This window comes from Myodes glareolus, chromosome 3, assembly GCF_982192425.1.
Source record: "Myodes glareolus chromosome 3, mMyoGla1.1, whole genome shotgun sequence".
NCBI lineage: Eukaryota > Metazoa > Chordata > Mammalia > Rodentia > Cricetidae > Myodes > Myodes glareolus.
In genome coordinates, this window is record NC_142028.1 from 97,053,748 (window position 1) to 97,071,105 (window position 17,358).

A 17,358-nucleotide genomic window follows, 5' to 3' on the forward strand; every position below is an offset into this window, starting at 1 on the left:
TTCATAGCACTAAGTGCCCAATTAAAGAAAACGGAGAAAGCACACATTGGAGACTTAACAGCACACTTGAAAGCTCTAGAAAAAAAAGAAGCTGATTCACCCAGGAGGAGTAGAAGACTGGAAATAATCAAACTGAGGGCTGAAATCAACAAAATAGAAACACAGAAAACAATCCAAAGAATCAATGAATCAAAAAGCTGGTTCTTGGAGAAAATCAACAAGATCGACAAACCCCTATCCAAATTAATCAAACGGCAGAGAGAGAACATGCAAATTAATAAGATCAGAAATGAAAAGGGGGACATAACCACATACACAGAGGAAATTCAGAGAATCATTAGATCTTACTACGAAAATTTATATGCCACAAAGTTGGAAAATGTAAAAGAAATGGACATTTTTTTAGATAAGTACCATATACCAAAGTTGAACCAAGAACAGGTGAACAATCTAAATAGACCTGTCAGTCGTGAAGAATTAGAAGCTGTTATTAAAAATCTCCCTACCAAAAAAAGCCCAGGACCAGATGGTTTCAATGCAGAATTCTACCGGAACTTCCAGGAAGAGCTAATACCTATACTCCTTAATGTATTTCACAATATAGAAACAGAAGAATCACTGCCAAACTCTTTTTATGAAGCTACAGTAACCCTGATACCAAAACCACACAAAGACACAACCAGGAAAGAGAATTACAGACCAATATCACTCATGAACATTGACGCAAAAATACTCAATAAAATACTGGCAAACCGAATCCAAGAATACATTAGAAAAATTATCCATTATGATCAAGTGGGCTTCATCCCAGAGATGCAGGGCTGGTTCAACATACGCAAATCTATCAATGTAATCCATCATATAAATAAACTGAAAGAAAAAAACCATATGATCATTTCATTGGATGCGGAAAAAGCATTTGACAAAATTCAACACCCATTTATGATAAAGGTGTTGGAGAGACTGGGGATACAAGGATCATACCTAAATATAATAAAAGCAATATACAGCAAACCGTCAGCTAACATCAAATTGAACGGAGAGAAACTCAAAGCCTTTCCACTAAAATCAGGAACACGACAAGGCTGTCCACTCTCACCATTCCTCTTCAATATAGTGCTTGAAGTTCTAGCAATAGCAATAAGACAACATAAGGGGATCAAGGGGATTCGAATTGGAAAAGATGAAGTTAAACTTTCGTTATTTGCAGACGATATGATAGTGTACATCAGCGACCCCATAAACTCTTCCAAAGAACTCCTACAGTTGATAAACACCTTTAGTAATGTGGCAGGATACAAGATCAACTCCAAAAAATCGGTTGCCCTCCGATTTTTTTATATATATATAAAAAAATATATATATTTTGTATTTTTTTATACAAAGGATAAAGAAGCAGAGAGGGAAATCAGAGAAACATCACCTTTCATGATAGCCACAAATAGCATAAAATATCTTGGGGTAACTCTAACCAAGGAAGTGAAAGCCCTATTTGACAAAAACTTTAAGTCTTTGAAGAAAGACATTGAGGAGGATACCAGAAAATGGAAAGACCTTCCCTGCTCTTGGATAGGGAGAATCAACATAGTAAAAATGGCAATTCTACCAAAAGTAATCTATAGATTCAATGCAATTCCCATCAAAATCCCATCAAACTTCTTTACAGACCTTGAGAGAACAATAATCAAGTTTATATGGCAAAACAAAAAACCCAGGATAGCCAAAACAATCTTATACAATAAAGGAACCTCTGGAGGCATTACCATCCCTGACTTCAAACTGTGTTACAGAGCAACAGTATTGAAAACAGCTTGGTATTGGCATAACAACAGAGAAGTCGACCTATGGAATCGAATAGAAGACCCGGGTATTAACCCACAAACTTATGAACACCTGATTTTTGACAAGGGAGCTAAAGCTATACAATGGAAGAAAGATAGCATCTTTAACAAATGGTGCTGGCATAACTGGATGTCAACCTGTAGAAGAATGAAAATAGATCCATATCTATCACCATGCACAAAACTCAGGTCCAAATGGATAAAAGACATCAACATTAATCCGACCACTTTGAACCTGATAGAAGAGAAAGTGGGAAGTAGTTTACAAGATATAGGCACAGGAGACCACTTCCTAACCAGAACCCCAGGAGCGCAGACAATAAGAGAAACAATAAATAAATGGGACCTACTGAAACTGAGAAGCTTCTGTAAAGCAAAGGACACTGTCAGTAAGACAAAAAGGCTACCTTCTGACTGGGAAAAGATCTTCACAAACCCTGCAACAGATAAAGGTCTGATCTCCAAAATATACAAAGAACTCAAGAAACTAGACACTAAAACTCTAATTAACCCAATTAAAAAATGGGGTACTGAACTGAACAGAGAATTCACTACAGATGAACTTCGAAGGGCTAAAAAGCACTTAAGGTCATGCTCAACCTCCTTAGCAATCAGGGAAATGCAAATCAAAACCACTTTGAGATATCATCTTACACCTGTCAGAATAGCCAAACTCAAAAACACCAATGATAGCCTATGCTGGAGAGGATGTGGAATGAGGGGAACACTCATCCATTGTTGGTGGGAATGCAAACTTGTGCAGCCACTGTGGAAATCAGTGTGGCGGTTTCTCAGGAAACTGGGAGTCAACCTCCCTCAGGACCCAGCAATTCCACTCTTGGGAATATACCCTAGAGATTCCTTAACATACTACAAAAGCATTTGTTCTACTATGTTCATAGCAGCACTATTTGTAATAGCCAGAACCTGGAAACAGCCTAGGTGCCCCTCAATAGAAGAATGGTTAAAAAAGGTGTGGAACATATACACATTAGAGTTTTACTCAGCGGTAAAAAACAATGACATCTTGAATTTTGCATGCAAATGGATGGAAATAGAAAACGCTTTACTGAGTGAGGTAAGCCAGACCCAAAAAGAGGAACATGGTATGTATTCACTCATAAGTGGATTCTAACCATAATTAAAGGTCTTTGAGCCTATTATTCGTGATCCTAGAGAAGCTAAATAAGAAGATGAACCTGATGAAGATTATTTAGCTATCCGCCAGGAGGTAGGAAATAGACAAGAGTCCCAGGTAACCTCGGGTGCATGGGGGGGTGGGAGGGTTGTCGGAAAGGGAGAGGGTTAGAGAGAAGGGAGTAGGGGAGGATTGGGGAAAGATCGGGGGACTGGGATGGGGGGGAGGGAGGAAGGATGGATATGGGATCAGGCAAGTATATACCTCAACTAAGGGAATCATTTTAGGGTTTACAAGAGACTTGATTATAAAGGGGATCCCCGGTCCAAGGAGAGATCCCCAGATGGTTCTCTGGACAGAGGAGAGGGTGCCTGAACCGGCCTTGGCCCACAACCATACTGATGAATATTTTGCATGTCACCATAGAACCCTCATCTGGCGATGGATGGAGATGGAGGCGGAGAACCACGTTGGAACACTGGACCTAGCTCCCTAGGTCCAAATAAGAGGCAGAAGGAAAGAGAACGTGAGCAAAGAAGGCAAGGGCAGAGGAAACCTTCATCCGACGTTGGATGGCGATACAGATGGAGACCCATATTGGAACACCGAACTGAGCACTCCACGGTCCAAATGAGGAACAGAAAGATGAAGAAAATTAAAAAAGTAATCAGGACTGCGAGGGATGCGAGCACCCACTGATACAAGGGGACTGATATAATGAGAGTTCACCAAGGCCTGTTGGACTGGGACTGAACGAGGACGTGATCCAACCAGATTCTCTGAATGTGGCTGGCCCGGAGCCTTTTTGAAAAGCCATTGACAATGACACTGGGACTTGCTTCCTCTGCATATACTGGATTTTGGCGCTCCAGTCTGTTTGGACTCTCACCTTTCCTGGACCTGGAGGGAGGGGGGAGGAACTTGAACTTCCCACAGGGCAGGAAACCCTGACTGCTCTAGGGGATGGAGAGGGAGGAGGAGAGGGAGTGGGGGGAGTGGGAGGGTGTTGGGAGGAGGGGCTGAAATGGAAACTTTTATAATTTAATAAAAAAAAATAAAGTTTAAAAAAAAAAACAAAAAAAAAAAAACAGAAAAACCTTAAAAAAAAAAAGTATTTGGTTCACAACTGGGAGGTTGAGTTATTAGCAAGATCACCAAGATTTTAAGGCCAATGTGGACTATGTAGCAAGCACTTAATTAGAAACAAAAAAGTAACAATTAAAGATACATTTACTTGGTGGTTCAAGCTGCTGTCATCTCTTCAAGGGCTACACTTTCCTTGGCCCTAACTTTAGATGCTATTTTGGAGACAGGACAAGTTTTCAAATCTTTCTGCTCTGCTTTTTGTTCACAATTTTCCCTGTCAATCTGACAGAAAAAAAAAAAATCAGCTAGCATTAAGCTACAGGACCACCTAAATGCTGATCTCCCCTGAAATTCCCTCTCCCCAGTTAATTAGTCAGTCCTTTCCAATTCAGCATCACACACAATCTCAGGACACAGAGTACAGCCAAGTTCACTGCCAGAATAAAATTGCATGATCTAAGTCCTATTCCCATCTAAAACATCATGGGTTTGCGAGCATACTCTATTTGCATTCACACTCTCTGGACATCCTGCTCTTCTCAGTTATTACCAGAATTATAGTATCCCTGACATTCTTTAGATCATCTCTTCAAACTTTTCTAAATCCCTCCTACAAACCAATTCCAAAGGCTTAAGGATCACTTCTATTTGAGAAAGGTTTTGGGGGAGGGGGGTTAGTAAAAGGAACTTGAGACACTGTAACCCAGGTTGTCCTTGAACTTAGTATGTAGCCAAAGTTAGCCTTGAACTTGCAGCAATCCTCCTTCCTCAGCCTCCTGGACTATCAACTTGTACCAGCACACCCAGCTTGGTACCAATTGTCTATGATAGTTTTTTCCTTTTTTTTTTTCCACTTCTAACAAAAAATATAAGAGAGAAAAGATTTGTTTTGGCTTATTTTCAGAGGTTTCTACCCATCATGGTAAGGAGGAAGAGAAGAGCACACATACAGTAAGCCAGGAAGCAGAGAGAAACCTCTATGCTGTTTGGGTCCCCATCCTATGGGATGAGACTGCCCACACTTCAGCTGATCTTACCCCTAAGGTGGTTATCAGAGAAAACACTCTCCTACATACACTACCAATTTAAGTGCTTTGTAATTGAATCAGATTGACAATCAAAATTAATTATTCCAGGTGAAAATGCAGACATAGACAAAAATATAGCACTTTATTGTAAAACATGAATCCAAATTAGGGATCCTCTGGAAAGTAATAAAATCTTTGTAGTCAAGTTTTCTCTGGAGAGAGCAAACCTATATCCTAAAATGAGAGGACCCAAAGAACAGATTCAAGTTTCACCATTAGTTCATTGTACAATTCCTTCACTCTTAAATTATGGATCGTTTAGGTTATCCCACAAGCATTTACTTCCCAGATATAGTGTTGATGAACTAGATTACTGACATAAGTTAAGAAGTCCCTGCCCTAGAGAGCTTACAGGCTAAGAAGGAAGACAAACACGTAAGTAGGCAACTGTAATACACAGTGTGGTCTAGTAACATGGAGGAAAGTTACTCAGCTAAGCCTAGAAACTAGTTAGGGAAGGAAGTTCAGAGTTATGTTCAGTAAGAGGATGCTTGTGCCAAATCTTATAGGATAAGAATTTAGTCCAGTGAACAGAAGAACAATTAGAAAAAAATAAAAACAAGAAGTTAAAGTCTAATATAGTTGAATGAATAATACTGAGAATACAGGTAGCAAAAGTAGACTGTCATTAATAGACTGCTACAGAGCTGCACATGACGGTTCATATCTGTAATTCTTGCCTTGGGAAGCGGAGGCCAGCCTGAGGTATACAGTGAGTTCTCAGCAAGCATAAATCCTAGAAGACCTGGTTTAAACGGGGGCAGAGCAGAGATGACTATGGGATGAACAGGAGGCTGACAGAATCAGACTAAAGTAGAACTAATTTGACATACGAAAATTCTGTTATCTTGTGCATCAAGGTGAACCATATTTAAGCAGGAAAGGACATTGAGCCACATTTTACATAAATTATTCTGTAGAATTATATTGTAAAAAACTGAGAAGGAGCAAGAATGGAGGTGGGGTAACCAGTGAGGAGGCTACTGCAATAGTTCAGGCAGAAAGTAATGAGGTCCTGAACTAACAAGTAACCTTCTAACAAGTCACCTTCTACAAACCCCCGAGTTGTTGCAACAACCAAGGAGGATCACAGCAGAGCAGTGGGAACAAAAATCTCTGAGACATCAATACGCTTACCTGTGAATACATATACATGCACCTATGTTTATATTATACATTTACATATACTTATGTGCTTTTATCACTATTACACAATTATGGATTGTTTTATTCTACATTAATAAAAATGACAAACATTTGAAACAAAAAAGGAAAACAGAAGCAAAAAGCAAAGCATTCCATATTCCATTTATTGTACAAGTTTAGTTAGTAATAAATTTTACCTCCCAGATGCATCATTTTAGTAGAAAGAAAACTATATAGTTTAGGAAGGAAATTGTTAAGGATGCAATCTGTAAAGTTTCTAAAATTGAAAACATCAGATTTCTCAGAATAGATCTATAAATATAAAAAGCAACAGTAAAATAACATAAACAAAAGATATAAAATTTTTTGAGATAAGAATCGATTGAAGAGATCCATTGTAAGACATCAGTATAAATGTATTTTCCCCCCATATAGACGAGGCTGGCATCAAAATCATAGAAACACACCTGCTTCTGCCTCCCGAGTGTTGGGATTTAAGGTGTGTGCTGCCACGCCAGGCAACAATGTAGAATATTCTTAGAGATCATGAAGAGTGGATTTTGAGTCACTCTCGCTACATAATGTGTGAAGTAATACACATGTAGCTTGACTGAGCCATTAAAATATATACATACTTCATAACATGCTACAAACAATAAATATATATAATCTTATTAATGAAAACGAGTTTAATTTAATTTTTCATTTAATTTTATTTATTAAAATTAAATTTATTATTAAAATTAAAAAATTATAAAATTAAATTAATTATTAATTATTAAAATTAAATTTCATTTAATTTTTCATTTAAAAACATTTTAAATTAACACAACCTTAGTATTAATTTATTTTATAAGCCTTTCTTTGTCACAAATGCCATTTAATACATAAACTTTAGTGAAACATAACCATTATACTCACCTCCCAGATCAGGAAACTAAGGCATAGACAAGTTGACTTACCTAAACTAATGTTTTCCTGCCTTTAGAAACCATATTAAGATCATTAGTGACCACATGTAGATAGAACTATGTGTTTCTAAGAACATTGTAATTTCACAAATGAAGTACTTTGAATAAGAAAATCAAACTTTGGCTTTGGCAATGGAACTAAGAATTTAGAGTCAGTAAAACTCTGGTTTAAGTTTAGTCTACTACTTACTAACAGAGAATTTAGCAAACTGCTAATTTCTCAAAGCTTTCACAGGTTTAAAATGGATTAGTTAGGATTCAAAAGTTTCTGAGTGCCATGTCCAGGTACTGAAACAAATACCATTTCTATGAGGACAAAAAGGCTAAATACCATCTTTAAAACCAAAGTAAAAATGACGTTTAAGAAGAGGCTACTGTGACTGTCTACTGTCATTCAGTGGTGAGTTACCCTGACGTCCCCCACTAACTGGTAAGAAGACATAGTTAGCCATTGTTACTCCAAGAGCAAAATGTACTAGACATTTACTAGTTTGTAGTTAAGAGGACTGTTTAAAACAAGAGTAAGCTGGTTAGGAATCATGGCCCCCACACCTCTTCTCCCACACACATCTCCCACCACAGAATTTCTACTATTAAGGCCTCGGCTGGGGGAAATGTGGACAATCAGTGCTTGTTCCCTCGTAACTGTGCCCTACCAGAAAATCAAGTTTCTCTGAGCTGCTTGTGAGATGTGTTACCTGTCACCTTCTTCACTAGAAAAAGAAAAAAAATCCTTTGAAAAATTAAGTACTTGCCTTATACAATCAGTAGGTTACTTAAAATTTTTGTCAATTAGAGTAATTGTTTTAATACTACTTATAATTACTTGGTAAATATATTTCAGTAATTAAAGTTAGAAATAATCACAGAGAAATAATAAAACTTAAGAAGACACTGAGATCACAATTAACAATCTGTATAGATACATGTTAGAGTTTTAAAAATTCTAAAATAAACCATATATATTACCTTGGTGTTCCTCTAAATCCATGTCAAGTTGTCTAATTTCTTCACTAAACTGATTTATTTTTTCCTTTATATCTGTTAACCTGTTAAAAATATTAATGAACTTTAGAAGCAACAAAAGAAAAAAAAATAAACGAGCATCATCAAATTGAAAACTTTTCTCCTACCAGAGTATCAACAAAGAAATACATGTGATATAATATGAGTATTTTTAAATCATGTATCTAGTAAGTGAATTATATTTTGAATATATGAAGAACTCGCTTTACTCAATACCACCAAAAATAAATTCACATGAGAATGTGCAAAGGGCATTAATAAACACTTCTTTCAAAAAGATATACATATGGCCAACAGCACAGGAAAAGAATCTCAACACCATGAGCCATCAAGGATTTGCAAATGAAAGCCACAGAAAGGGTAATTCACATTCATTGGCATGGCTGTAATGAAACGACAGATAATTTAAAAAGACAGAAAAGCTAAGTGATTTAAAAAGTAAAACACAAAGTAACCACATAAGCCAGCAATCCTGAACATTTATAATTCCTGAACATTTACACAGAGAAGTAAAAGTAAATACCCACACAGAACTAGCTCATAGATGTTCAAGTCAATATGATTCTTAATAGCCACAAAATAGAAATAAGTCAAAGCCTATCAACTGATGAATAAATAGCACATATCATATGCATACAACAGAATATTAATTGGGATTAAACAACGAATGAGCCTTGAAATCGTTAGGCTAAATGAAAGCAGCCGCAGAGGACCGACAGCTGTAGGACGACACATATCGAACATCCAGAACGGGCAAATCTATGGTGACATAGAGTAGGAAGGGTAAGGAAAGGAACGGCTAAAAGCTTTGGGATTTTGTTGGGAAGACTCAAGTGGTGGTGCTGATTGTCTAACTGTAAATATAACAAGAAGCTCTGAATTATATGTTTTAAATATATAACTTGCATAAGCTATCTCTTAAGGCTATTTTTCAAAGCAATTATACCAAGCAATGACTGAGAATTAAAAGCTGAAAATTGAAAGTTCAATAAATATTAAATCATTAGTGTGAACTACAGGAAAAACGCCTATAATGCATGTACTATTAAAGCTTTAGAATATAATCTGAAAGATGAATGATATAAAATGTCCTGGTTCAAAGGTACTTACTGTCTCTCCATGCTGGCTATTTCCTGATTATCTTCTTTAACCTGTACAGACGTAAAAAGAAATCAGCATTTAAAGAATAACTCATTATTAGACTATCTGAAAGAAAACATCATTAAGAAACTATTCACAGATTCCTGCCTTCTCCCTCAAATACACTCTTACCTACTATCCTGGCTAGTTTTATGACAGCTTAACACAAGTTAGAGTTTATCCGAGAGAAGGGAACCTAAATTGGGAAAATACCTCTACAAGATTAAGCTGTAAAGCCTGGTGTGACTGTACACACCTCTAATGCCAGCTATCAGGAAGCAGAGGAAGGTGGATATCTGTGAGTTCAAAACCAACCTGGGCTACATAGTGAGTTCCATGACAGTTAAGGCTACAGAGAGACCTGTCTCTAAACAAATAAATAAACAAAAAATTTTTAAAAATCAAGCTGTAGGCAGGCCTATATGGCATTTTCTTAATTAGTGACAAATACAGAAGGGATTAGCCCATTATGGACAGGGACATCCATGGGCTGGTGGTTCTCAGTTCTTTAAGAACGCAGACTGAGCCAGCTGTGGGGGACAAGTCAGTCAGCAGCAATTGTTCATGGCCTCTGTGTCATCTCCTGTTTCCTCCAGATTTCCTGCCCTGTTTTGGGTTCTTTCCCTGGCTGCTTTTGATTGTGAACTATGTCAAGAAGTTTAAGTGAAAGAAACCCTTTCTTCACCCAAGTTACTGTTAGTAATGCTCCATCCTAGCTATATAAACTCAAACTAGGACACTGACCTACCATGTTCTATCAAGCTAACATATCTTCCAACACAGGTGAGTTAACAGTAAGTTTCTTGAATTCCTCAGACTCTCCTACACCCTAGGGTACAGCTACCAGATTTGGGAAACACCAGTAAAATCAAATTTCAGAAAAACTATGAGTAACTTTTAGGATATATTTATACCATGCAATGTAGTACTTGGGATACACATAATGCTATATGTATGTGTGTGTGTATACACACATATATGCATTTATTAATCCTAAATTATCTTAAACTCACTTTTTTTTTTGACAAAATTTCTCTGCGTAACCCTGGTTGTGCTGGAACTCACTATGTAGATCAGGCTTGCCTCAAACAGAGATTCTCCTGCTTCTGCCTCCCAAGTTTCGGACTAAAAGTGTCTGACACCAACCCCATATAAACTCAGGTTTAACTAGCAATGCAGCTAAAGAGTACTGTCTCCTTTCCTGTCCCAAATCTTTTCTTTGCAAGGGATTTCTGAAGTTTTAGATTAAAATTTTTAAATTTTATTACATTGTAATTTATTTATTATTATAAATAATACTACAGTGCAGTATAGAAGTCAGAGGACAGCTTGCAGAAACTAGCTCTCCCTCCACCACATGGGTTCCTAGGATTAATCTCAGGCCACCAGGCTTAGTAGCAAGAGCCTTTACCTGTTGAGACATCATACAAATCAAGATTTAGATCATTCTAGAAAGATTGATTCTAACAGTCACTGAACTGATCCATATGTTTCCAAAAACACACAAGTCACAAGACACAAAAAAATAAAAATAAAAGACCTCAGAGGAGTTCCTGGAGATAATCTCTGCCCTATATGAAGATAAAATTCTCCAAAGGGTCTTAGACTTAGCATATCTCAGCAGAAATGTGGTCATTGTAACTTACAGCTAAATTAAAGCAACCAAAAAGTAGGGGAAAGCTACAAAATACATGACACAAGATTATGTCACATACAATTTCATATGATGGTTACATTCCATTGTTTTCACAAAGACACTGATACCAGGGAGTCATCAGATTTGGAATACTTCTTTTTTTGTAGAGATAAATATAAATAATAGAACCCATTTTCCAGTGAGATTATCTATCCACTTAAATCACCAATAAAGAAGTATCCATGAAACAATGACTAAAATATGCACAAAAAATAAAAAGTGAGTATTTACTTCAAAACCATGTTATTTAAGAAACAAAGATTTTTCGACATTTTCTTGGCTCAGTATTTCATATTGAGATGAAGCTAACTATGGTTTTTGGATAATAATCACATTGGTTTTCTGCTTAATTCAAAGCTCTTAAAACAAATAAATGGCTGCAAGATGGGGGTACACGGCTTTAATCCCACACTTGGGAGGAAGAGGCAGGCAGATCTCTGAGTTTGAGGCCTGGTCTACAGAATGAGATCCAGGACAGAATGAGATCCAAACAGAGAAATGCCATCTAAAATAAATAAATAAATAAATAAATAAGATAAACTTAAATAAATAAATAAATAAGAAAGATAAACTTTCTTCCCCTACCTGCTTAAGCAATCTCTCCCTCTCCTCCATTGGTGATCCCATGCTTTTGTCTTCTGCAATCATTTGATCGCGATGGGACTCTAGCTCATAAAGTTTTTCATGTAGTAATACAGCCTCTTGTTTTACCTGGGAGTGTGCTATTTCCTGAGAATAAAAAAAAAAACTTCAGGTGATCTTTTGTAGAGACAGAAAGTTAAGATAAAGTCATGAGGCCGTCTAGTCCAACATGCCTGGTGTCCTCAGACTGACACTGGAGCCCAGGCTGAGAACGCCGACTGACAGCACAGGCAGCAACCGCAGGGAATGCACTGCCTTAAGGAATACTGGGATGTTGCAGAGTCTCAGAGGGAGCACACTCTGCTGACACACAACTCTAACCTCCACAACCACAAGAAAATAAATGTTTACAGCTTTAATAACCCAGACTGTGATCGCTTGTCACAGGAACACTGGGAAAGGAATGCAGGTACAACAGCTGCTGTGTGTTTACCATAGTTCCGCTTTCACACACACACACACACACACACACACACCACTAAAATGAAACAGATGTTATCAAATTCTTTAGATAAAAAGAGCTAGAGTGACTGCAGCAATAACAATGAATATATTGACATTTGAACCTATTGTTTATTGAGCAATTGATCTGTGGAACTATAAACTCTGATTTTGGCCTCTGCGGGTACCAAGAATGCATGTGGTGCACATAGATTCATGCAGATAAAATACTCCTACACATAAAATAAATATTTTCTTAAAAATGCACATTTTCAATGGAGATTATTAATAAGCCCTGAAAACAACTAACCTATTCATTTGCAAGGCTGTTTTAATCATAAATATTATACAATATACTAATTTAAAATAATTAAGGATAACTATAAAGTTATGCAAACATAATCAAGAAGATGTCATTAATGTGTGTAGGGGGCAGGGTCCACTACAGTGCCATATCACAACTCCAAACATGAATCCCATTTAAAATTTTCTACAATTTAATAAACAGATAGGATTACAGGATAGCTGTGTGCAGATTAAATAAACATATGGTGATGTGCATAAAGAGCTCACAAAATTGGGTAAGGAAGGAGGAAATGTCAAAGTAGTTCTGTCTGAACAGGGTAAGAAACCAAAATTTTTAAGCCATTTATTTTTTTTCAGTTTTAAAACCATATACACACCTTTATTTTGTGAACTAAAACTTTTTTTGAAAATGCAGAAACAAGGAGATAAGTGGGATAGGAATGTATGACATGAAATCCACAAACAATCAATAAAAATTAAAAAAAAAAAAAGAAAAATCCAGTGTTATACCCTCAAATGATTTACCTCCCTCCTGTTTACCTGATTTTAGTCTCTTATAGTGTATTTAAACTGTTGTTATATTTTTGCACAGTACTCTATAGGGCAGTGATTTGCTTTGTATAAAAAAAAAAAGAAAAGAACAAAAATAATGTATTTCTTGCCTATCTGAGACCTCTGTGGTCCAGAATGGTGATGTAGGAGGGTCATCTGTCTATGTGTTACTTTCACTGGTTAATAAAGAGACTGCCTTGGCCTTTGACAGTACAGCAGTTTAGATAGGCGGAGTAGACAGAACAGAATGCTGAGAGAAAGAGGCAGAGGCAGAGAGCTGCCTGCCATGAAGCTGCCAGGTCAGACATGCTGAATCTTTCCCGGTAAGCCACGACCTCGTGGTGAGATACAGATTATTAGAAATGGGTTCAATCAATATGTAAGAGTTAGTCAATAAGAGGCTGGAGGTAACGGGCCAGGCAGTGTTTAAAAGAATACAGTTTACGTGTAATTATTTCAGGGGTAAGCTAGCCGGAAGCTGGGTGGCTGGACGCAGCCCACTGCTCCTTCCACAGAATGGGAAGAAAAAACTTTTGTTAGTAAACTGCTGAATGCATGAGTGTGGTTAATGTTGCCCTGAATTATCTCTCAGAGCTCAGTGACAGGAAAGTGCTCCTGTGGCTCATACTCACAGTTTCTAGGCTCTCCTTCTTTATGTTCAGTGAATCTAGTTGTTGCTGCAGTGTATCTAATTCCTAAGGGGAAAAAAGACAAATGTAAATTAATAATTTTTCTTTATTTTTTAATAACTCACCTATGAATGTAATAAATTTTGTAAATATATTCAATTTCTATCTTTTCATTTTGCCTACAGCTTACCAAGGTTTTATCCTATTTGAAATAGTTCTTTTCATTAGTTCTACAATCCTTCCCTCACACTGCCAACAACTGTCTAAGTCCATCACAGTCACCCTATCAGTGTTCTGATCACAGTCATCATCAGTCAACAACTGTCTAAGTCCATCACAGTCACCCTATCAGTGTTCTGATCACAGTCATCATCAGTCAACAACTGTCTAAGTCCATCACAGTCACCCTATCAGTGTTCTGATCACAGTCATCATCAGTCAACAACTGTCTAAGTCCATCACAGTCACCCTATCAGTGTTCTGATCACAGTCATCATCAGTCAACAACTGTCTAAGTCCATCACAGTCACCCTATCAGTGTTCTGATCACAGTCATCATCAGTCAACAACTGTCTAAGTCCATCACAGTCACCCTATCAGTGTTCTGATCACAGTCATCATCAGTCAACAACTTCCTAAGTCCATCACAGTCACCCTATCAGTGTTCTGATCACAGTCATCATCAGTCAACAACTTCCTAAGTCCATCACAGTCACCCTATCAGTGTTCTGATCACAGTCATCATCAGTCAACAACTGTCTAAGTCTATCACAGTCACCCTATCAGTGTTCTGATCACAGTCATCATCAGTCAACAACTTCCTAAGTCCATCACAGTCACCCTATCAGTGTTCTGATCACAGTCATCATCAGTCAACAACTGTCTAAGTCTATCACAGTCACCCTATCAGTGTTCTGATCACAGTCATCATCAGTCTACAACTTCCTAAGTCCATCACAGTCACCCTATCAGTGTTCTGATCACAGTCATTATCAGAAACCTTCAAACTCATGATGCCATTGCTCAAAATCAAGATTCAAAATTCTAATATTTTTACATTTTCACATCTTTTGCCTACATGTTTTTAGGGTCAAGCCCCTTACATAGACATGAAATGGGACAAAGGGAGAAATATGGAGAGAGGGAGAGAGGGTAAGACAACTGACACAGAGAAAAAAAAAGAGGAGGGGGGAGGGAGGAAAGGAGGAGGAAAGATGAAAGAGAAAGAACCATTGATTAGTCATTCATAACCCTGTATAAAATTTAATATACTTTGGTAGGAGTTCAGCATTTGTACAGTATTCTTTCTTTAATGACTCATTTTATCCAATAAATTTTGTCTAAGATAAAAAAAAGTTCTACTAAAATGAGAAAAGGAATATCTTGAAAATAAACATATTCATTACTGGGCAGCTAGTGGCCCAATGTTTTGGTAATCCTTCAGGAAAGTGTCATCTTTGAATAAGCATGGTAACGCTTAGCTCTGAGAAGTGTTATTGGCAGGCACATAAACTGTTCCTTTAAAAAATCAGAGACATAACAAGAAAAAGGGTTTGTTGCTTATGAAACGGGAAAAAATGAAAGAAAACTAATAACCATCTGCCTCTGGCCTGTGAGCCCCTTTAATGTTTCCAATAAAAGTGCATAAAACCCCAAATTTTAGACCATGTGTGGTGGTGCTTGCCTTTACTCCCAGGAGGATCTCTGTAAGTTCCGGGCCAGCCTGGTCTAAAGACCAAGTTTCAAGGCAGCCATGGCTACATAGTGAGACCTTGTCTCGAATTAGTAACTTCACCCAAGTGTTTTCATATACTTCTATGTCATATAAAGCTGAAAGATGCAGAGAGCTATGATGCATTTTTTAAAAGCAACATAAGAAAATGAAGCCTGTATCAATGCTTCTCACATTTCAAAGATTGTGGGAATTAGCTGAGGACTTTGTGACAGTGAGATTCTGATTAGCAGGTCCAGCTCAGTTCTCAGAGACACTGATGTCGACTCTGAGTACATGCAGCACGGCACTACAGGCCCAGCACACCGCCCAGGGTAATATTACCTGCAGCAGTTTCTCATTTGTGGTTTTCATTTCTATGTACTTGACTTGTTTTTCAGGAGACATATTTTTGATAATGCCATCTGCTGCTTGCTTTTCTTGCTCAACTTCTTCTTCTACACTTCTGATTTGTTTTTCCTTTCTGAAATCAAAAGCATGCAATGTTTCTGCTAGTATATTGAGGGAGAAAAAAATTAAATAATTTTATTTAGAGGTACTTAAAAAGAAAATCAACCTCAGTGTGTTAAAGTCCTTATCTTGTAAAAAAAAAAAAAAAGTATATAAAACTTGATGCCCTCAGCACAGACTTTTCTCTTCTGCATCCCCAAATCCAGTTTCTTTATTCTCCACTTAAATGTATGAATAAAAGAAAGATTATCGCACACAATCTCTTAGGCCTATGTACATATGTGGTTCACTATCTTTTGGTGATCATACTCGTCTTACAATGGTGACTTTCAGTCACAGCCTTCTCTGATCAAGCCAAGCTCTGTAGAGAAAGTTACCACGTGAATCATTTAAAGCAAGGCTGCTCTGACTGCACTGGCCAATTCAGAGAGCTACACTGCAATATGAATACTTTTTTTAAGATGTATTTATCTTATATGAATGAATGTTCTGACGCATATATGTACGTGCTCTATGTGTATGTCTGGTGCCCATAGAAGTCAGAAGAGGGTGTCAGATCACTGGAACTAGAGTTGCAGAGAGCTTATGCCAGTGGGTGCTGGGAATCAAACACCAATCCACAGTAAGAACAAGTGCTCTGAACCACTGAGCCACTGTGCAGCCCCACAATTTGATCTTTTAAAAAAAGGAAATCATAGGTTGGGTGAGATGGCTCAGGGAGTCTAAGTGACATGTTGCTGAACATGTCTGATAATCTTTCAATCAAAGCAGGGCAGACATAATCCACACTCTCCATGTCACCTGAGTACTCATATGCACACGGACACACAACAAAAACAACAACAATAAAATTCTAATAAAAACTTTAAAAGAAATTATACCTTAAGATCATTAATATACTTTGCTTAAATGTCCTTTTACCTATTACTTTAAATACAATGGTGTGGTGGTTTGAAAAAAAAAATGGCCTTTTAAGGGAGGTTTGGCCTTGTTGGGAAGTGTGCCACTGTGGGGGCAGGCTTTGAGGAGGTCTCTTTTGCTCAAGCTTCCCTCAGTGTGACAGTCAGTTGACTTCTTGTTGCCTGCAAGATGTAGCACTCTCAGCTCTACATGCATGCTGCCTTACTCCCCACCATGATGATAATGAACTGAACTTCTGAAACTGTAAGTAAGCCACCCCATTTAAATGTTTTCTTTATAAGAGTTGCCACGGTCATGGTGTCTCTACACAACAATAAAACCCTAGCTAAAACAAATGGATATTTAACAAGCATATTTAGCACCATAATACATTAATTTCCTGAAAAATATAACCATTGTTTAATAATAGCCACCCTAATAATGAAATCACAATATAATCACAAGAAATACTAGTATACTCTGTATTTTATTTTCGTCACAGTCAATTACTAATAGATTACACATTGTTCCTTTTTAAAAAATAGTATTTTTATTAATTCTTTGAAGATCATAT

General features: G+C 37.3%; 1 protein-coding gene across 4 annotated transcripts in view; it reads right to left on the reverse strand.

Moving 5' to 3' along the window:
- The window catches only part of Ift74 (intraflagellar transport 74), a 95,424-nt gene that overhangs the window by 34,980 nt on the left and 43,086 nt on the right, over positions 1-17,358 (reverse strand). For all 4 annotated transcript variants that reach the window (XM_048453072.3, XM_048453074.3, XM_048453070.3 and 1 more), the window contains exons 9-13: positions 15,759-15,897; positions 13,706-13,768; positions 11,718-11,861; positions 9,407-9,447; positions 8,240-8,319 (exon numbers count right to left, since the gene is read on the reverse strand). In XM_048453072.3, coding sequence (XP_048309029.1) covers positions 8,240-8,319; positions 9,407-9,447; positions 11,718-11,861; positions 13,706-13,768; positions 15,759-15,897 — 467 coding nt within the window. The remainder of the gene's footprint in view (positions 1-8,239; positions 8,320-9,406; positions 9,448-11,717; positions 11,862-13,705; positions 13,769-15,758; positions 15,898-17,358) is intronic.